Source organism: Rhipicephalus microplus, chromosome 8 (assembly GCF_043290135.1).
Source record: "Rhipicephalus microplus isolate Deutch F79 chromosome 8, USDA_Rmic, whole genome shotgun sequence".
Lineage (NCBI taxonomy): Eukaryota > Metazoa > Arthropoda > Arachnida > Ixodida > Ixodidae > Rhipicephalus > Rhipicephalus microplus.
Window position 1 is genome coordinate 36,667,759 of NC_134707.1, and position 22,593 is coordinate 36,690,351.

The window sequence follows — 22,593 nt, forward strand, 5'->3', positions numbered from 1 at the left end:
ACGGATTCGGAGTTTCGAAATGACAGCCGCTTGGCAGCAAACAGCATTTAAGGGTTGTGCGCTCCTTGCTACTGCAAACAGTTGAAAATGCAGTCATTTCTCCTCTGTGTCTCTCTTTTTGTTGGTCCGTTTATAGCGCTTCGCTTCACCAAGTTATAAATGCACTTTGGTGCACAAATAAAACACATGTACGCATTGTTGCATGCAATCCACGTGGTAGCAGTTGGAGGCCATGAAACAAAATCCAATGCATTTTGTTTTCCTTTTGTGCATGTTTAAATCTTGCAGCAATAAATATTACGTGCACTGTTTCATGAACTTCAACTGCCCTGCCTTCATTTGCACAGCTGAACATGGTCTCTGGTTTGTGCAATCGATGCACCCTTTTCGATATTTGTAGCGACAAATGTTACGTACACGCAGTAAAAAGGAATGTGTCCATTGATTGTGATTACGTGTACATGAAAGCATACGCGTAAGACTCGAAGCAATGTTGTGTCTCACGTATTCATTAGGCATCCCATCAGTGTGGCATACACGCTAGTTTTGTGTTCAGATGCCGGAGTTGAGGAACTGTGTGACAATAAACATTGAAACATTAATACAATGAGTGCAGTGAATTAGCTAGGTTGGCGTATAAGGAGACTTCAAAGTTTGTTAACAAAGCGTCGACTTCTTTGGAGCGGTTTAAGTGAAAGCAGCTGCTAGAATGGTTGAATAAAACGGCATTTCAATCAATTGTACTACCCTTGTCTCGTTTGATTTTATAGTGTCTGCTCATTTATGAACGACATTTTCAGGAAATGGCATGAGCATTGACAGCAGCTCAATAGGACATGACCATTGCTACTTTCACGGATCTCATGAGAGTGATACTCAAGGTACGATTGCGGTGACATTCATGGTGTAGACGTGGAAGTATTGCTTGTAATTAACCGAGATGGGTGGCTTCTATCTTGTAGAAATGTCCCCAGAGGATACGCCCTACCTTTCAATTGAAGCAGAAGTGGTTGGCCAAGGTACTCTGGACATTGTGCAACAGAGTTCTGCGTGCAGTATACCAAGTAAGCAGGTGTATGTTTATTGCATCATGCACGTAACTATTTTTTTTCTTTTAGTGGAGAAAACAATTTTTGAAGTTTAGTCCCACTATTGCACAATTTTACTACAGGGCTATAGAAACCAACTCAATTTGCTGCATAAAAAAAGAGTTGTGTACTCGCAATACATGGTTTTAAGTTTTTTATTAGCACTTTATTTTGTATGTTCGTAAATGCATCATCCTAGTGGAAGTATCTCCTCATGACCATGAAATTGGCTTGCGTAGTTTCACAACGAAAAAGAAAAAACACGGCAGTGATTGTGCGCATGCATAGCAGGGCCACTTGGAGTTCGTTGCTACACACATAATGGTTGTAAACAAAGAATACTGAAAAAGGTAGACCTGCTTAAACTGTATCGGCTGCTAGTACTTTATTGTAATTTCACTGTACAGCTAAGCTGACGCACCGTTGTCTTTTGAAGCAGACCTAAGTTATGCAACTTACTCGCATTTATGATACCATGTGATGCACTTGCAGTGCTATTTAAGGAAGCGCTTTCACACTGCATGTGCTTAGGTGAAGCGTCAGGTATTTTGAAGCTTCCAATTACTTGAAACTCGTAACGCTGCAGTTTATGCGCAGAAAATTTGTTTACGTTTTGTTGCGAAAATAAAATTTATTCATTCCCGTGATTGTTTTTAGCTATCACTGTCCATATGAAGCTACAGATGTATACACGCTTCACGATTTCCATGACGGCGTGGAACTGAATGGAAGAGCTTTTTTTAAAAAATGGCTTGAAGCTTGCACTAATCTACGCATTGTCGATACACAGCAAAGCTGATCGGCGCCATGCTTATTTATTGCTGTATAAAGACACAGCATTTGCTCTAAGGGTGCTTGAATTTCGCTGCAGCGATGTTGAACTTTTGCTTGAACTTGGCTTGGTGGACCCCAGTATATCTCTTTCGTGTTAAAAAAGCAATAATATGTATTGTTAAGCTGCGAACTCGCTCCAGGGGTCTGAAACATGCTGACTGCAGCCTGCAGAGGACTGTCTTCGTCCCGTATTTCTTTTTTTCTTTTCATTTTCTTAATAAGTGTAATCATGAGCTCCCTAGACATGGCCGGCCTCAAGCATTCTTTTCGTGACGCAGTCCATTAGGCCATCACACGTTGAAACATGGTCGTGGAACGAAAACTCTTCATTCCAGAATTGGCGTTGATTTCAGTCATTACGAAGATAGGTATCATTATTTCTCGAACCCTGACTCTAAATACCCTTCATAAATTAGACACATATGTGATATGGGGAAACCGCTCTTTAAAAAGGCAACTATAGCTGTCATATTGTTCAAACGCACCCACCGATCCCCTCGCCCACTAGTTCACACTAAGCCTGCCCTTGTAGTACTCAATGTAGTGTCTTCAGCTCGCTGGCTGAGGTGAGTTTGAGACCCCTGCTTTACACAAACGCCTTTCCTTAATATGTAGACTAAACTTGGTATTGCAACGAGATGCAATACTCTCGCCATAAGTTATTTTCGTAAACAACACTCCGACGATACTCTCCAAAATTCGGAAGGATTCCCACGTGATAAAAAAAAAGAGATTTCCTCCAAGAGAATCTAGCAGCAGACTGTTTTCAGTTCAACAGATCTGTACTATTTTTTAAATACATTTGAGATGGTAGCTGAAATGACTTGGACGTTTCACGTAGAATAACCCAGATGTCATTGTTTTTTATTTAAGTATACATTCTTTACTTGCAGGTACAGCCTCACATGCAGCTCTGTTGGCCAGAATAAACGCTCTGGAACGACAGCTGACTATTGCGAAGGCTAAGGCGAGAGTGAAAGAGCGGGAGCACAAGAAACTTATGCTTCACCTGTCTTCGTACATAAATGAAGACCAGTTCACCAGCTTGCATCGTTCACCAAGAGGCACAGTGTGGTCCAAGGAAACATTGACCAAAGCACTGAAGATTCGCCTATCCTGCGGCTCGAGGGGCTATTATATGGTCAAGGAGCTCGGCCAGCCATTGCCTTCACAGCGTACACTTCAACGTCACATCGAGCACTGCAAGTTTCGTCCAGGGTTGCTGGTGGACATTATGGACTCTCTCGCTGTTAAGGTAATCGTAACGAATTGGTCCATTTTGCAGCACTATGGAAGTTCCGATATTTTAAATTTTTGTTTGTATTTTCTGTACTTATGCTGGTATGCCTCATAATACAATCATGGTGTTCCCGAAAAATGGTTAGCACTTCATGGTTGCCTGAATGGAAGTTAGATAGCATAGAGTTCTCATTTTAGCTGCAACCCATCTAATAACAACCTAGGCCTTGCAGGACACTACAATACAATCTAAGCCATCAAACATCCAATTGATAGTTGCCTGATCATGACAGGATGCAAGAGTGTTTTGTGATAGGAAGCTTATAGTTTATAGTGTAAGGTAGCGCGAGATATTGGCCAGATAAAGTTTGTTGTTATATAAAATAACGAAAGTGTTCATTGCACGTTCTGGTTGTGACAAGCGTACCGAATCGGTGCGCTGCGTCAAAACCACGAATCATCACTGATTGACTGAACATGCATATTCCTGACGACTCTTTTGCGCATTGCAAGCTCTCAGTGGTACCTTTCGACGGCTCATGTGTTTGTGTCATGATAAGCAGTTATTTCATTACATTGGTCGACCTCATTCAAATGGATGCTTGGTTGGGCAGTGCTTCTATGGAGGTGATCTTAACGTTAACGGAATGATTACCTTTGACTGTGGGGCTGTTTACGTTATGGCACCTTATTGCAGCCTACTTGTGCGACGTAATGTACTTAAACACTAACACTTCTTTTATTTTCTGCCTAACCTTTCATGTTAGTTATTCGTATTTTCCAATCATGCGCAGGTCAACTGCATGACAGAGTACAAACGCCATGCGTGCCTCATGATGGATGAGATGCAGATCACCCCAAGCCTCATATATGATCCTTCGGCTGACGCAGTACTGGGAAGACCTACGATTTCCTTGGCAGATGGCAGCCTCCCTGCAGACACCTTGGCTACCCATGGCCTCGTATTTATGCTGGGTGGTGTTACTACCAGGTGGAAGCAGGTCATTGGGTACCATTTGACTGGAAATTGTTTTCATGCACTCTCTGTCAAGCAAGAACTCTTGAAAATGATAAGAGCATGTGAAGACATTGGCCTTAAAATAGATGCTGTTGTTTCAGATATGGGTGGTGGCAATCAGGCTCTATGGAAGTTATTTCTTGTCAGAGTCGGCAAGCACAGTCGGCCAAATTGCAGTGCTACACACTCTGCGATTCGAATCGGAAGCTATGGTTTATAGCAGATGCCCCTCACCTGTTGAAAAATCTGCGCAATCACCTCTCCAGGGGCCAAACTTTGTATCTTCCTGATGACATTGTTGTAAAAGCTGGTCTCTCCACAAATGCGGTTCTCATTGAACCAATAAAAAAACTCATTGAAATTGACAGTAAAGGAGACTTCAAATTGGCTCCGCACCTAAAACAAACTTGTGCTGACCCTGGTCATTACGAAAAAATGAAGGTGGGCCCTGCTTACAGTCTTTTCAATGTGGATACTGGGGCTGCACTGCGCATCTTTGTTGAGAAGGGCATGCTGGAGAAGTCCGCGCTTGCCACTGCTTGGTTTATTGAAACTGTGGCCAAGTGGTTCCGCATCATGACATCACGAACAACCAAACTTGCCTTGAGTAAAGTTATTGAGACGAAGAGGCAGGCAAGTATTGACTTTCTCAAGAATTTTGTTGTACTTTTTGAAGAGCTCTCTATCAGCACCGTCAAAAATGCCCCATGGAAGCCTGTGCAGACAGGGGATATTCTCAGTACGCTCTCTGTACTTCAGCTGCAGGAGTATTTCCTATCATTTTGCAAATTCCGCTTTCTGTTCCTTAGCAGATTTTGTCAAGATGCGCTGGAAAATTTCTTCTCTACTCTTAGAGCTAAGCATCCGATTCCCAGGTTATATGAATTTAAGTGCGCGTTGCGTTCCGCAACGCTAGCACAGTTTCTACACGCTAGTGCTGATGGCAGATACACTAAGGACGGTGGCTTTTTACTTGCTGGTTTGAGCTCAGACAATGAAGACAGCACCACACAAACAGATTTAATTCCTGCTGACATTCATGACATGAATATGTTGCAGCACGAGTCATTTTTGTACTTCGCAGGGTATGTTGTTCACAGTGCTAAGAAGTTAGTAAAAGACTGTGATGCTTGTGTAAGTGCCATGACAGGGAACAAAGATGTTCCGTGATTCGCACAGCTGAAATCGTACAAAGAAAAGTTAGCGTTGTGTGTAGCTTCTGAAGCAGTTGTAGAAGTTCTAAAGGTAGCGGAGTCTCACTTTCAAAAAAATAAAGAGCAGCATATCCATAATCATGTTCCTGTATCAGTAACCAAAATTGCTGTTAAAAGTGCGATATCGTGAAATACCTTATTTCCACACTGTCATAATGCATTGGAGGCTATTCTTTCCATGTTCTTCTCCGCAAGGATGCACATACAAGTAAGGAAAGAGACATTGGCTCTAAGCGTGCAAATCGACAATAAATGTGGAAGTAAAAGTGTAGAAATGAGAGCTGCAGTGGCCAACCTTCCTTAAAAAATAGCAGTGTAGAAAGCGCCCTTGCAGCCAATGTGGCGTGCGTGCCAGGAGAGCTCCTTGGAGAACGCATTTTTATTCTATCTAGCTGCCTGCGCACCTTCAATAGCCTTGTCAAAATCTTTTCATCTTGCACGCCGTGCGTGCTTGAGAAACTGAAGTACCAAGAGCCATACTGTCCGAGTTCCTTAATGCTGCCATTGTTAACTTGTTGACAACATCCTGACTAGATTTACATTCCTTAAAAAGTTTTGTGCTGCCTAGGTTCACAGCACTATCCCACGTGTACCATGCCATTCAAGTAAGCGCAAGTATAAGGACCAAAGCACTACCTGTTTTGGTATGTGATTGCTGTATTTTTCATCGTTTTAGAACATGCTTCCGGCACGGGACAACTCTTAAGGTATCCTTCTGTAGTTTACTATGTAACATGACAGCAAGTCACATAGATGAGCGCGATAGAAAGAACCCCTACCTTTCCATCTTCTGCCATGGATGCAGTCATGTACAATGCGAAAATGTTTTGTGCAATGTTTTCATGTACTCATTGCATCCTCTTCAAAACACACATATACACACAATGCCCAATTTGCCTTCCTATAAGCTCGCACGACAAATGAACGAGAGGCACCTTAGGAACATCTCTTTACACAAGGTAATGTTTCATTTCATTTGCATAATGAAGGCATTACCATCACTTGTGCAAATCGTAAGTGCAAAGTGTCCTTTGAATACTTGTTCAAACAGTCTAGTTACTCCTCCAAGCAATGATGAACATGCCTGTCTCTTATCTGTTATGTAACGTACGACCAAGGTTTTGCGGTAATGTGTGGATATATAAACTGTGCTGCTACGTTTATGCCACAGGGCACTTGTATAGCTAGTGGAAACGGTAGCTAACTGTTACAATGCAACTTCCCGTCACTTTGGAAATATCGGTTTTTTTCTAAAGGTTACTTTACCATACTGTCCTCTAGGCATACGCACAACGTGGCAACAACTTATCTGCAGTTTACATACACCGTTGAAGTGTTCCTGCCATGCAGACATTCGTGTATAAGTTTGTGGAAATTGTTACTCCAGTGTTTTACTAGACATCTCAAATCACACAGGTCATTTTTGCAAGCATTATTGAATGCGCCTTTCACTAGTACGTCATGTGACATCACAAACTGTATTGTAACACGTTTGTGCATGTAGTGTGCATTGTTTAACTTTCATGATCCCATGCTGACATTTGTATGGAAGTCTGCGGAAATGGTTAGTGCAATGCTCTACTGTGTCATCACCTGTATATTTGAAAACACATATTATTGATCCGAAAGTTACTCAGTGAATCTTGCTGTTATACACCTCATGTATATGACAACAAGCTGCAGTGGAAATCGGTTTGCATGTTCACCTTTGTTCATGCCATTAAGGCATTCGTGTCTGTGCAAATTGTCAGTACAGTGTGTTGCTAGGCCATTCATTGTATGTTTCAAAGCACGCATGTTCATGTTGAAAAAATGTAACGGTGAGTCTTCCTCTGGTACCTGTTGTTCAGGCAATGGTCAAGCAATGTTCTGCATTGAATGTCACATGCTGCAATTTTCTTCGTAGTGTTATTGTTTACTGACAAATGAAATGTCTTGGTGTGGTTTGCGTGCCTTTGCAACAGCCCAGGACATGCTTGTTTATTCATAGGTGCCTGCTATGAAAATGTTGCCAGAGATTGTAACGAAGTAACAAGAATAAATATTTGTAGTCAACATTGTGCCTCATTGTTCCTTTAACATTCCAGTGTCCTGATTTACATAGGATGTTGAAATAGTGCCGTTGTACGTAGCTCAGTGCATCTATTAATGCATCAGCGCCCTATTTTTGTCCTTTGCAGAACGAACGCCCCTTCCAGCGTTCTTGCGTCCCTCAATTGAGCGTGCACTCCCACGTTTAATAATTTCATAACCGCTCATTCTATATTTGTGTATGTGTATCAGTTATCATCCCTACCAGTTACATGTGTCGCCTAAGGTTCCTTTTTTAGCAACTTTGTTTTATCTGGGCGCCTTAGCCGTACCCATCTGCAGTTTTTTTTCACAATTTCCACCAGAATAGCAGCATTCGACACTTCGTCTGTCATCTCTAGCTGTCTGTTAACGTTAAAGTAACATTTTTTACTTTATTGTTCTTCGGGGGTTGCTCAACTACTTGTCAAGCTTTTGTTTTGCTTTGAAATTAGCCCCACATGTTACCACAGCTACATTGCACTTTGAATATCACGGGAAACAGCTGAACACTGCACAGCTGCTTAAAGTATTAACCAAAAAAGTGGACATATACCTTTGTGGAAAAAGGTTTAGCTATGGGGCTGTCTCTAAGATTATATTCACTAAATGGTAATAAGTGCTCAAGAAATTACACTGGAATTCTAAATATTATTGTTCCACTGCGGGCAGGGCAGCAAGATCTAAGGTCCCAAGTTAAAACAAGGAACCTTGGCAAGATCCTTCCATCGCTTTCTAAGGGGTGGCATAGGGTGGGGGTGCATGCTGGAGGTGAGGTGAGGGCGAAGTGCTGGTCGGTGCTTCTAACTGAAATTACAGCCCGTACTGGCTCGGGTGCACTCTGTAAAGTATTCGGGTGTGTGGGAATGTAGCCACTCCAGCCACTCTGTCGAACTAGTTAACAATGACGGTTACAAACGGCACAATCCCGTGCACAACAGAGAAGCGCTAGTGGTGCGCCAGCATTTGGTTAACATGCGGGAAGACCAGTGCTACAGCGAGTTGGCTGGAAAAGCCGCGCTCACTATCACGCTTTTCTAATGCCCATCGTTCAGTATTCCAGCACATTTCTGCTACTTGCCGCTGATGGTGGGACGACGACATCAACGCAAAGTTCATCACTTCGGGACAGTGAATGCGGCGATGAGTCACAAAGGGTACAACGTGCGTGTTTGTTGTCACTCACAAACGTCTCTGTACGCGCACGCTGTAGCGCCGGGACACCCCACTCGTAGAATCCTAACTTGTCGTTAAGTTGCGTGCACCCGCATTGCGGTGCCGCAGTCTCTTTCATAGTCACCCAGATAATATAACATGCACCACGATTACCTGGCATTCTGATTGCGAAAGTGGACGTATTTTTTCATTAAAAGCTGTAATCGCAGTGCTACTAGTTAAGCGTTCGTTCCAGACTGGCCGCGGTTTTTCCCCGTGTGCTCACAAGCGGCTATGATCACTCGTCACGACGTCACAACAAAGTGCTGCCCTGTGGTAAGTCAGGGACACAGGATCCAGCAAAAAGAACGTTAACTGTGCCACATCACATGCACGAGCGAAACACATTCGGAGAACTGGACGACCTACGACGTACGATGCGAGACGCCATGGCTAATGGTGTGAAATATAGAACTTGCACAACGTTGCCAGTTGGGTAACACACATCCCGCTTCTTCTTATGTTGTACCGCTTATTTTCAACTAAGTAACCTTTTATCCCAGGTCTCATTTACTTCTCATTTGGTATAATTGTTTCTATCCGCCGTAGTAACTGAACACAAACGTTCGCTTTTTTATGCACGCTTTGATCCTTCTTGGGGGCGCTTCAGGCAAATAAGCGAGGAGGAAAAGGGAGGGTGTCGCTACCTTTGTTTCATCTAGGGACCTTATCCAAGATGTCAGAGCGGCGCCCCCTGGCATCGTCACATGTCAATCCGAAACCGAAAACCCACAACACAACAATCATCCCCTCCTCAAAAAAGCACACATATACACTGTTTATATTTATACATGCTCGATACCAACATATTTTCCAAGGTGTGTACATTAGAACACATGAAAATTCAGGGCACGGCACACCAAACTCACACACTACAAGTACTGAAAATGCACTGACAAACAAGAACAAATGTACACAACTGTTCGGAACAAGAGTTCTACATCACGTAGTCTTCGAACCGACGTGGCTTCTGCCGCTTCCGCTTAGGGCGGGCCCTTTTGGGTGTAGAATCAGGTGTCTCTGCACCTTGGTCACTTCTGCTCTGATGTGACACATCAAGAGCAGTGGAAGATTGTGAAGGCTCTGAACGAGCGTTAAAATTTGCGGTCTCATCAGAGCTCGCAGCATGAGCTTCGGAAGAATTTTGCGGACCGGAGTCCGGTTCAATGGTCTCCGCCGAATTTGAAGGTTCGAAGTGAACCGTATGACTTGGTGTACTTGAACCAGTGACACCAACTGGTAACGCCTCCCTCCTTGAAGAAATGCCTGTACATGGAGGCCACATGTAATAATCTGATGGATAGTATAAAGGCGTGGACGGAACGTGATGGGGAAGACATTTAGGTGTTGAAGGTGAATCCGTATGAAAAATAACAAAGCGCGAAGCATTCCAGATGTTACCATCACTTAAGCGAAACGAAGTAGGGCTAACCTGGCCCAAGACTTTGTAAGAACCCCGATACTTGGGGCGCTTGCCTGGCACACGAACCTTGACTAGATCGCCAGTGCGAACTTTGGACTGGTTTGCACCTCGACGGGTGTCGACATACCTTTTCATTGCTTGTTGATGAGAAAAAACCCTGGTACTGATTTGATCAGGAGAAGACACTGCTATGTTACGAGGCAAAGAGACTATCTCGAGAGCAACTCGCGGTTGCCTACCGTGGAGAAATTGAGCAGGAGACACTCAAGTGGTGCCTTGTGGTGTGAATCTGTACGAAGCTAAACATTCAGTCAAGACTTGATTGAGGGGACGGTGCTCTAATTGGGCGATCTGGATATGTTCCTTCAGAACGTGAATAAAGCGCTCGATTTGGCCATTTGATTGGGGATAGAAAACTGATGACCTCAAGTGCCGAATTCCTCGTTGTGAAAGAAAAGCCTCGAAATGTTGGGACTGAAACTGTGGACCATTGTCCGTAACTATGGCATCAGGAAAACCTTCCCGGCTGAAGATTGAAGACAGAAACTCAATGATGACCTCCGAAGTAACCGTATGTGTGAAACAAATTTCTGGCCATTTGGAATGGTAGTCGATGAGAGAAACGATGAACCGGGCGTTTTGCGGAACATTATGCAAAGGACCGATGATGTCCATGCCGAGTTTCTGCCAAGGCCGATCAGGCCACTGGACTGGCTGCAACGGAGCAAATGCAGGTTTGGCAGACTGGTCAGCTGCCTGACATATATGGCAGTTGTAAACTGCATGCTCGACCTGCTTGTCTAAGGCTGGCTACCAGTACCTGTCTCGGGGATTCTGTTTGGTGTGGACAATGCCTGGATGAGCCTCATGCGCAAGCTGTATTAGCTCGTTACGGAAAGAAGCAGGAAGAATCACGCGTTCATCGCGGAAAAGCAAGTCCTCGACACAAGACAGTTCCTGTCGGACTGTGAAGTAAGGCGAGAATTCAGAAGCAAGAGCACCTTTGGAAGGCCATCCCTCACGTAAATATTTGAGAATTTGAGACAAAGTGGAATCTGCAGCTGTAGCTGCCTGAAGCTCAGTTTTAGTAATGCAGGAAGGAACTAATGAAACAACTTCCTCATCCCGCTCTTCAGTAACCGGTATCTAAAGAGGAAGGCGTGACAGTGCATCAGCAACCACGTTATTAGAACCTTTGCAATATTGAACACTGAAATTATAATACTTGAGTTTGGCACACAAACGGGAAATGCAAATAGGGCGGCGGCCTTCGGATCCAGCAGAAAGAAGAGCAACTAGTGCTTGGTGATCTGTACGTAATGTGAAGTGCCGGCCCCACAAGTAAACATGCCATTTCTCACAGGCAAAAAGACACGCGAGAGCTTCACGCTCTCCTACTGAATATCTGCGTTCAGCAGGGGTCAATGTACGAGATGCAAAAGCGATAGTGATCAGCTGATCACCTCTTAGTCGTTGAAACACTGCTCCCAGTCGAACATCGGACGCATCCGTGGTGATGACAATGGGAAGCTTCTCATTGAAAATACTAACAGCTGGCTTTGAGGCCAGTATTGACTTAACTCGAATGAAGCTCTGCTCAGCTTCAGCTGACCAGTTAAAAGGCTGTGCTTGACGAAGTAGAGTACGCAGTGGTTCAACAACATCAGCATAGTGAGGAACAAACTTGGCATAATAACCAACAAGACCTAAAAAAGATTGCAAGGTTTTGGCATCAGTAGGCCGTGGGGCATTGACAATGGCCTGAACTTTGGATTCAACAGGTGTCAAGCCGCGGGAACTGACATTGTGTCCAAGAAATTGTAACTCATTCACATAGAAAATGCACTTGTTATTAAGTTTCATAGCACATTCACTGATGCGGTTGAGCACAGTATGCAAGTTAGCATCGTGCTCTTCGCGAGTACGTCCCCACACCAAAATGTCATCCAAGGGCGCCATTACAACCCTTAAGAATAATTGACATCATTTTCTGAAACACTGCAGGGGCAGATGCAAGCCCGAAACACACGCGGCGAAACCGAAACTAGCCTTCGTGCGATACAAATGTGGTCAAGTCTCTACTGCACTCAGAAAGTTCAACTTGGTGATAAGCAGACGCGAGGTCCAGCTTGGAAAAACATACCGCTCCGGAGAGCTGATGAAGCAGTTCTTCAATGTGAGGAAGTGGAAACCCGTCTACGATGATCGCCTTGTTCGGTTCTCGTAAGTCGACGCATAGTCGAAGGGATCCATCTTTTTTCTTAATGACGACCAGTGAAGAAACCCAGTCGGAAGCAGAGACAGGCTCGATGATTCCGCTGGCTTGAAGGCGAGACAGTTCCGCAGAGACTTGCTCACGGAGAAGAGGAGGAATGCGGCGCAGCTTGGCACGCACAGGGTGCACACCTGGTCGACGCATCACTTTATGCACGAAACCGCGCACACAACCCAGTTCACGGGTGAACAGGAGGTGCAATTCAGAAGGCGCGTTGGCCGGAAGATCATCTTGGACGTCGACTTGAGCGCACGTCATAGACGCACCGACGATGTTGATGGACAAAGCCCTGATGGCATCACGTCGCAAAAGTGAGCTGCCATTGGCTGTTACATGAAAAGTAATGGAAGCAGCGCGACTGCGATAGGAGACCTGAGCTGTAAATTGACCTAAATTATCAATCGTTTCCTTGGAATATGTTTGTAGAACGACGTGTGAAGGCAAAAGCCGAATGTTGGAAAAATGACTATGAAAGTCAGCGGCACTGATTAGAGACTGAGGCACCAGTGTCCACGAGAAATGACAAGGGCACATGGCTCACTGAAGCCACAATGCTGGGCTCGGACGTAGTGTGGAGGCCATCCACGTTTAAAACAGTGACCGTATTGGTTTGTGCAGTGCTCGGAGGAGCGGACGAAGAAACTGGTTCAGCAAGATTTGCTGGACGGGAATGGCATACGGACTGAAAATGTCCGATTTTTCCGCACGCAAGACAAGTGCGGTTTCTCGCGGGACACTGCGCAAAATTGGCTAAATGCCGAGCCGATCCGCAACGATAGCTATGCGTGGTTGCGTTTGGAGAAGAAAATTGCGAACACGAATTAGGAGCTCGGTGCTGTTCCTGAAAAGCAGAATTCGGCGGAATGGGGTCGCCATATTGTCGGCTTTCTCGCCCCCGTGACGCAGAAGGGCCGCCATGTTGGCCGCCGTGCCGAGACGAAGATGAAGGGCCGCCATGTTGATGCGTCCCGTGAAACAAAGAGCCGCCGCCTTGGCCCCCCGCAGCAGAAAGTTGCTGCACTGAATGCGGAGCGAACGGCTCCAACTAGGAGCGAATAAGCTCGTCCTCTCGCGCAATCGAAAGGGCTTCGAATAATAAAATCGAGGAGCCTTTGTGAACCATGCGGCAGCGGACGTTTTGCGAGGCTACCCCGGTGAAAACTGATGGTGGATCATATCGTCCTCGAGCGCGCCGAAGCCGCACGACGCGGCGAGCGTTCGAAGAGAAGTAATGAACTTGGCGACTGGCTCACCAGGCAATTGTCGCCTTTCTTGGAATTTCACGCGTGCGAGATAATCGCACGAAACATCTTTAAAATGCTCATCGAAAAGAGCAACAGCATTCTTGAAGGCATCGCCCGACGCTGGCATCGGCGACGCGTTGGTGGCGTCAAAAGTATAGAAGAGCTTTAACCCGGCAGGGCCCAACGCGTTGAGCAGCAGGGCCTTGCGACGCTCAGGCTTGCTGGCATCCTCCCCGACCGCGTCTGCGTAGGCCTGAAACACCACTTTCCAGTCCGCCCACAGAAGTAACGGGTCTCCGGGCGAATGAAGAAATAGGGGAGGTGGAATAGGAGACACCATTTCAAGTAAGAAGAATGAAGAGGTGAAGTCGAGAAGAAAATGACGCCAGTACACTGTTTGAAGACGAAGGCAGAGGCGGCGTAGCTGAATGAAGAAATGAAGCGACGCAGGGCGCAGCAGCCATTTTGCTGGGAACAAAGAGCGTCTAGGGTTATCAGGGTAGGTCCGTTACAAGCAAGAAAAAGACGGACACGGAGTACAAAACGTGTTCTTACAGGTCCTCGGCGCCATTACTGTGTTGGGTGCAGGCTGGTCCCGACGTAGCAGAAGAAGACGGCCGACGGAGACGTACGCGGCTGGCGGGGACGCCGACCAGCCCAAACACGCGGGTTGGCGAACGCCGAAGGAAAGAACAACCGCACTCCACGGTTACCCAACACACACTGCCTTTATTTTACAGCCGCCTTGAAATCCTAGATGCCAGAGCAGCGCCCCCTGGCATCCTCACATGTCAATCCGAAACCGAAAACCCAGAACACAACAGAATTATATCTAAGTGTTCAGTGCAATGCTTTTGTTATCCCCGAAATATCCTTGATAGGACCTTTTCCGGACCAATTGTTGTCCTCAGAAAGCATTCGAAAAGACGATTGACCATTTGCGGAAACGTGAGCGGCCCCTGTCGTGTAAACAGGAAAGCTTCGCTTTTGGTTGGAAAACAAAACGCTTGTTTTGTTGCTTTAGGACCAAAAACGCATGCCCGTTACTGAAACAAGAAGGTAAAGGAGAAAAACATTCTGTTGACGTTTGTATACACGGTGTAAAACAAGACGTTCTCGCGTTTCAGCCTGAGAAATAACCAAGTGAGGTGATACCTGCACTCCGCTACCTCGACGGTTCGCCAGGCTCATTACGCCTGCTCTTTTAAGAACATTATGTTATAAACTTGAAGTTGAACCTTGAAATGTCTGTCGGTTAACTATAGGTTCAGTGAGGACGGCTTGTGCGCCGTCTGTGAGATACGGTGTTTGCGTGAAAACGGCAGTGTTCGCCGTTACTACGGGTCATATTGATGGAACGCCAGGCTGATGTTTTCCAACCAAAACCAAAACGCCTGTACAGGAACGCTACCTGTGCGGTTACTGCTCATGCGCAGTGGTTTTCCCGCAAATGGTCAATTCCGGGTCCAACCAGCTTCTGTCGTCCTCAGTAAGTACTAAGGTCATTGATAACTGTGCGAGAATGATTGCACTATATGAGGACGACCTCAGAACATCGAGTGTTGACTGGGTAACGACCTAGAGTGGCGCCAGCTCGTCTTCCCTGCACCTGTACCGAAAGGGGCACGGGTGGTCTTATAAAAAAAGTATGTTACCTCCCGATAGGACGGGAGCATGCGTATGCCCCTGAACAAGTTAGGACTGCATCGGAATAGGCAGTTGACGTACAGCTAGCATCAAGTGTGGTCGTTGGTGTCGTGAGTCTCGCGTAGGCGGCGAGCATGGAGTCACCCGTGCAACGTATTGAGACGGCTGCAATTCCGGGCACCCTCGTCGTCTACCAAGCCGGCGAGATCTTCAGTGACACCCCGTCAACTCCCCTACACGTGCACCAAGAGCTGGCCTGGTCAAAATAAAACTTTTTATTGTGATTTTTTTCAAACTGTTAACTTATTTTAACAAGCCTTTTTTTAATATTCGTAGTTGTGTGCACTGCGTCGCACTTAGAAATTCAAAAGCGCTACTATGATCATTTTGTAATTATTTCCTTGTATCCCTCTTTTATGACTTCCATCTTGTTTTTTTATTATTATTCCACGTGTTTGTCTTTTGTCTGTACTTCTTGTAGTGTTCTTTTAGAGCATAGTTTGTTACATAGCTGTTCTTTCCATCACGTATCAGTTTTCCTCCTCTGCTTTTTTTGTAATCTTCTGCCTTTGCCCCTGTTTTAAATGAATGCTTGTTTTTGTGTAATCGAATCTCCGTGTCTGCTCTATGAGTGCGTCGGTCAGGCCTGCACATCACCACACGTGCGACTCCGCACGGGTCAACCAACCTGAAAATAAATTTGAGATGTGCCACTTTGAGGCCTTTCAGGCGTCACAGGCTGAAGCGTGAAGTGGAAGCCTGTGAGTCTGCCGTGCATCGATGTTTTGGATCAGCGGGGCCTCACACGAAGTGTGTGACAATTTGATAACGAGATTGTGCTGTCAATATCTGGAAACTCAAAAATCTGTTCCAAATATATAAGCCACTTTTCCCTAAAGATACTCACTTTGTTTTGATTGAATTTTCCTAACTATATTTCTTTCATACTTTGTATCCCATTACCACTGTGGGTTTTCCTTACACCCTGTCAAAAATATAGAACCTGAAAAGGTTTTATATGGGAGAAACTCAAAGTTATGATTGGCCCACTAAGCCATGTATTATAATGACAGCTGAAAGTGGGCACGCAGAACAGCACAGGCATCGTCTCCTCTGTTTACGCTCTCGCCATGACTTACCAACCCCTTATGAATGCACATCGTGTAATATTAAACTCATGTGTGGGGATTCACCTGAGTATATGGAGAATGCAGCATCAAAACAGGCTTTTCGTAATGCACATTTTTTGATTTTGTGCCTCTTCTTTGATTTTTGATGTTCTCTAAATCTGCAGGTTAATTAGGGCTGACGTTGGCTCCTCAACTGTGCGCTGTGTTCGCCAACAATGTCTGGGCGAATGCTAACGAAGATGTCGACTAGAATGCTCCTCTGAATGGTCAGTGTCAAAGAAGTACTCTGAACGTTTTTTCAACTGACTATCCTGTCACTTCACAATTAAAGAAATGAACTGACAAGCGAGTGCATGTTTCATATCAAATATATGGCGTGTCACAGAAGTACTCTTTTCTACAGTGTTAAGAAAGCACTCTGAACTTTTTTAAATGACCACCATCTTACTTTATCATTTAAAACGAAATTGCTTCTTCGAGAGTGCATGTGTGTTCATTTTCTCATCTCACTGACCACCGGTTAACTACGCTTAGTGTTCTGTGGTCCAAATGTGCAGAAAAATTGTGTAGTCCTCTAGCAGCTCTTTTCATCACAATCGGTCGCCAGTGCAGCATAAAAAATTAGAAACTTCTTCTGGGGTAATATAGCCCAAATGGAGACATCAATCACGCTTCAGGCATCCTTCTAGCAAATATTGGTCTTCCATGGTCGTAAAAAAATGGTGGCTAAAGCTCCCTGTTTACTGGTTTACTGTGTTCTCATGCTGATTCTAAACTTTACGCCTAACAGTTTTATTTTGTGACTTCGTATGACCAACCAAATATATAAACAAATATTAGAAGCGTATCCGTTCGGGAGGAGTGATCAGTCTGATCTCTTGCGATTCTCAAGAGCACCGCGAAATTGTTGGCACTTTGTTTCGGGTAATGCAGCATTGCCTAACTTCTGACGTCTTCTGCATGGAACCTTCACTCGCACAGCTTTTTCAGGAGCCATGACAGCTAACAAGGCTACTGTGTCACAGTTTATTTAAAATTCTCGTGAGCTACCCTGTTTTAGGGGGAGGAGAAAGGACGAATGAAGGCAGAAAAGTAAGTGTCGAAAATAATTCGCATGTGTTCAAGGATAACTGCTGATGCGTTGTGCTGTTATTCACAGAAATTCAGGAACGAGAGTGGGTTACAATAGTCAATTTGGGATGGGGGCGAAGCGCAATAAGAGCCATGCACATATAACCTCGGAGGGCCAAATTTATTCGGAATGCAGTGCTGTGCAGCTGTATCGTGGCAGAACATGAGAGTGGCCTTTGCCCTGCATGGGGCTTTGTTAGGCTGGTAATGATGATGAGGGTGAGAGGTTTATTGATAGTTGACTGACATGCCAGCGCGTACAGTTTCTTGTTCATTTACAGCGCCGGTCGTTCCAGTGAATAGCAGAACTCTACGCAAGCCAAAGGCAACCTTTTTTACGCACGTGTTGCTCCCGAGCGATACCGTCTTGTGTAGTGGGCAAAAGCAAAAAAAAACTTTATTGAGTGTGTGCGAAACGCACGGCACAGTTATAGCAAAAGCTAGAAAAAAGACCTTTGTAAAGCATTTTTTTTTTCACTTTTGGAGAAACTGTTGCAATCACAATCTCATGCTACTCACAATGCCATGAATAATATGAAGCATTCGTTATGTTATTAGCCGTCCTTCTTCGAAGAAGTGTGCTCCCGGCTAGACAATTGCGTGGCATTCCAAACAGTTTCTTAATAATATGGTTCACGTTATAAAAGAATGGTCTGAAGATTTCGATGTAGGTTTCAGCAATTAACGACATGCTCGTTACGCAATTCGAATTGAGTGATTCTTGGCTGTTGTTTTACTGTTTTAAAGCACCTGATTCTGCATGTTCGTGCAATTCCTTATTTCACAGGCGTAAGGTCAGTTTAAAACAGAGGTTCAACCTTTAGCGTCACTGATTAATAGAACATTACGCTTTCACAAAGGGAATCGACGCTTGAACCCCGTTCCATCGTTTTTGCTTTTTTTTCTTATTTGCATTTTTTTTCTTGCGTGGCTAGAGACACCGGTGGCGATGGCAGACAACTACGGCTACCTTGTTGTGATCTCCTCACAGCTTTCGCTGTAAGATGAACAGGTGGAGCATGACTAGATGTACTACGTATGTCACAAGGTATGCATGAAAAAGTACTTTATTAACTCGCATTTCATCCACGCTACTCCTCTGTTTTATTTGATAGTTGAAAACTTATCCAGGTGTCTTCTATCAGCTCATTATGCTGGACATTGCGGAGTGCAGTGTGCCGGGCAATTGCTTTTCGGGCAACGTCTGAAGTGGGATTGAAGAGATATTTCAATAAAAGTTAGAGCAGTTGTCTATTAAAATTGTACAGAACTTATTTTTATACCTAAAAAGTTGTTTCACTCGCTCATTCGCAGCCACGAATCTTTCAGCGACCATGGGGGTGGTGGTTAGTACATAGATTTGCCCTGTCTTCGTTAGTGGCTTTGTTTATTGTTGTGCTTTGGTCTGTTTCACGTAAAGAAACGAACCGTTTTGAACTTCATGAGCAGATTGGTTAGCCTAAAAGGTGGTGAATGCAACTGCAGAACATTTTCTGGCTGGTGTTACCTGACAAAGCAGCTCCAGGCCATGATAAGCCAAATGGAGCCGAAAGTACGAAGATTAAACCAATCCATGTATTATCCATCGTTTTCACGCTCACTGAAGCGGCATGCATTGCCCCTCCCATAAACAATAGTATACATAGGAAACTATATACTTTAGCTCAGCTGTGATTCTTTTCGGGCAAGCTAGAGTGAGGAAGGTGATATTGCAGTACACGAGTCGGGCACAGGCTGTGCATGCTACGAGAGACCCCCGACATTTTTACTGAAGTCGCCAACTGAAGCTGTGTGAAGGTGTTTGCAGTCAGTTTAAGGCGTGCTGAATCTGACACACGCGTTGATGTTGTTAAGTCCATGGATCACAGCAATGATAAGTTACTTTACCGCTCCAAGACATCGACACCAGTCATCTGACGAAGTCCACTATCAGAGACAACTGCATGTGAGCTATAAAAGACGTGTTTCTAAGCCGCAAGAGTTTGTGGCCATGGTGCAGTAGATAGCATGCTCAGCCCGTTTTCCTGCAGATTGAGAGGTTTTTTTTCAACACCCCTTGACGAAACTTGTCTCTTTAGGATCTTATGGTGTACATTTCGTGCATCATTTTTGTGACGGAAATACATAACTGAAATCTTGGTGGGTCCTGGCTTAAAAGGCTTTTGTGTTAAAAAGTCATATCTGATGAAAACAACCAGTTATGGAAATCTACTCATTGTTACGTGCAGCACAAATCCACTGGAACATACTAGCATTTTCAAAGTATTGCACTGCAAACTATGTTTGCTTCAAACGACATTTCAGACCACTAATTGGTAATTTAGCCCGCTCCGTTGGCCCGTATTTAACACAATAATCGGTCCAAGAAATATTTATGTTTGTTGTGCGACACTGTAATTATAGAAGGGATTTCCGGGGTGTTTGCTTCGTATTATTGTGTGTGGTTTTTCGTGAACTCTTTTCGTCAGATATGATTTTTTTTGCCTTTTCGACATTATTTACGGAGGCAATGGCTGTCGTCAAAACGGTGGCGATGCATGATGTCCCACACTTGTGGACATGCCCTATGTCTACGTCATATGAAATTCACCACAGTGTAACATATACTCTGCGATGAGCACATTTATATTTTTATGACTGACCACTATTCCTTAGATTATACATGTTATCGTATTATGCTCAAGCCCAAGACAATGTGTCCTCAGCTACTTATAAAGTTGCTGAATAATCTTAACTTAAGACAACTGAGGTGACGTCTAAATCAATGCATATATTCTGGCAGCAACATGAAAATTAAATTATTCCTTGTGCTAGAACTCGATGCCTCATGAGTATGTGTGCTATTATTTTGATTAAAGTATTGGGTATGATCTTAGAGCCACCGCATGGTTTAATGGGTAGGTGAATTTCGGTAAACATATTTTAAGGGTAACTGCACACTCCATGTAAAATGTTACACTAACTTCACATGAATGAACGTCAATTACTGTAGTATTCAACTCGTATTATTCTTACTGGGCACCCAAAAAGTTGTGATTTTGAGCTGCGCATACTTTGCTGCCCGTCAGGTCAAACATAGAAGTGAATATGTGGGTACATTTAGTCTCTAGGCTATGCCCAGGCTCTCATAGAAGTCCTTGTGTTATCATTTTTAAAACATGCAAGGTCTCCTATTTGTTGACGTAATACAATTAGAAGGCTAGAGACATCCAGTGTTGACATTTCACCACCTAAATCACGTTGCCCCACAATGGCATAGATATTTTTCTGACACGTTAATGCCGGAATTAGAAGAGTACGTAGTTACTTTGTCGTCATGCAGAAGCTGCGCGATTGTTCAGGTGAATGCTTTCAGTATTGCGCGTCGACTCAAGCTTTCCACTGAAGGTGAATTTAGTGGAAAACCTTATTCTTTCGAATACTTTGCAGCTTAATTGCCACTTCAATGTGTTAGTACACCTCGGTATTTAATCTGTTTTGATATATTTGGTGAAATATTATTTTATTTTATGTACTTGTAGTACTTATTTCTGGAGTAAGAGGTTATTTATTTGTAGCTCAGTACTAGTTTCTCTTGTTTACAAAAGAACCCTTCCAACGGTGTTAAACAGGTCCTGGGGTCCCAACTGTATAATAACAGGGAGTTTTCGAATAGGGGCCCCAAAAGCTTGGGGCCTCAAAGTCTTTTACGTATGGACGCCTTGGGTCAAGCAGAAGCAACAAGTTTTCAAATAGGGTGTGCGGTGCTTTGGACACTCCCCATATTCTACGTCATTCTAGTTTTGGCCGATAGCCCTCACATCATTGCGTGCTGTCACGTCTGCTAACCCAAAACTTTTGAAGCAGGCTTTGGAGCTCCTGCTAAATTCGAGAAATAGCGTCTCAAACTTAAAACCAAAATTTGTTTGGGTTTTGCGCATGCACAGTGGCCTTGACACCATTTTTTGGGGGGTACTTTTTGAAAGTTTCCTAATAACTACCCACCACATCTATATTACACAAGCTTTCTTTTTGCTTCCACACAACTAACGGGTGTAGTGAAAACTTACCCTATGGGCCTAAAATCGAAGAGTAAGATTGAGTGACATTTTCTAAGAGCTTTAAAGCACTCAAGGTAACTAGGGTCCAAATAAACTTTGTAAAGACACAAGAAATCTGCCCCGACAGTTCTTGAAAGACAGCCAGAATCTTTTTCTGCGAATAAATGAAACGCTGATTGCCACAACCATCGTCTATATATATATATATATATATATATATATATATATATATATATATATATATATTGGTTTATTTACGGAGAGAGTGAGAGGAAAAAAGATTTCTTATTAAACATGCAGGCTGTCTGTACAAATTAAGAGCATTCATGAAATGCTGTTTTGTTTCCCAAAATTGCAAGTCGCGTGACTGGTACGTACTATTAGGCCGACATGCGCAGGCGCTAATCGAGCTCCCCGAGTCTATTTTAGAGACGTTTGAATCTTTCGCCAAGGCTCGTCTTACTGCTTTGTTTCCACGATTTTGTTAGACCTAACGCAGCCTTCTTTTTTGTTATCATTGCATAACTTCAAAAATACAGGCCATATTTCAAAAGTGTAAGAACACGGTAACTTACTCAAAGACCCACAGCATTGTGAAGAAATCCAGCTCGACAGAGTCAAAACCTGTTAGACCAAAGCTGCAATAGAGTAGAAATAGAAATACTTTGATTCCTCCGAGCGAGATGTAGACGTGATGTGTACAGACATTTTGGACTTTTCTCGCGTTGCCTTTGCAGTAATATATTTTTTGGCGTTACGTTAACTTGCCGTTGAAAGATTTTTGGACACCCTGTTACTGCGTAATGTAGTTAGCACAAATTGAATACGCAGGTCGATTCAACAAAAAAATTGCTTGCACTTATGCTTTGCTCACTAAGGCGTCATTGTCAAAGCGACACGAATCAATCAAATATACTAATTTTTCTTGGCGGAGCTGCTGTGAACACAAACCTCCCATGTTTTAAAGTGGGCATCTACAGCGCATCCATCTCGTGGAACGTGGATGCACTGGAACCTCAGGAAAG

At 44.1% G+C, this 22,593-nt stretch overlaps 1 protein-coding gene across 2 annotated transcripts in view; it reads right to left on the reverse strand.

Moving 5' to 3' along the window:
• The window catches only part of LOC119165775 (uncharacterized), a 120,956-nt gene that overhangs the window by 75,657 nt on the left and 22,706 nt on the right, over nucleotides 1-22,593 (reverse strand). Inside the window, exons 7-8 of one of the 2 annotated variants that reach the window (XM_075871553.1) lie at nucleotides 22,144-22,206; nucleotides 18,580-18,732 (exon numbers count right to left, since the gene is read on the reverse strand). The exons of the other annotated variant lie outside the window; for it this stretch is intronic. Coding sequence (XP_075727668.1) covers nucleotides 18,678-18,732; nucleotides 22,144-22,206 — 118 coding nt within the window. The 3' untranslated portion in view covers nucleotides 18,580-18,677. Of the gene's footprint in view, nucleotides 1-18,579; nucleotides 18,733-22,143; nucleotides 22,207-22,593 lie in introns of those variants that run through there. 2 annotated transcript variants of the gene reach the window in all.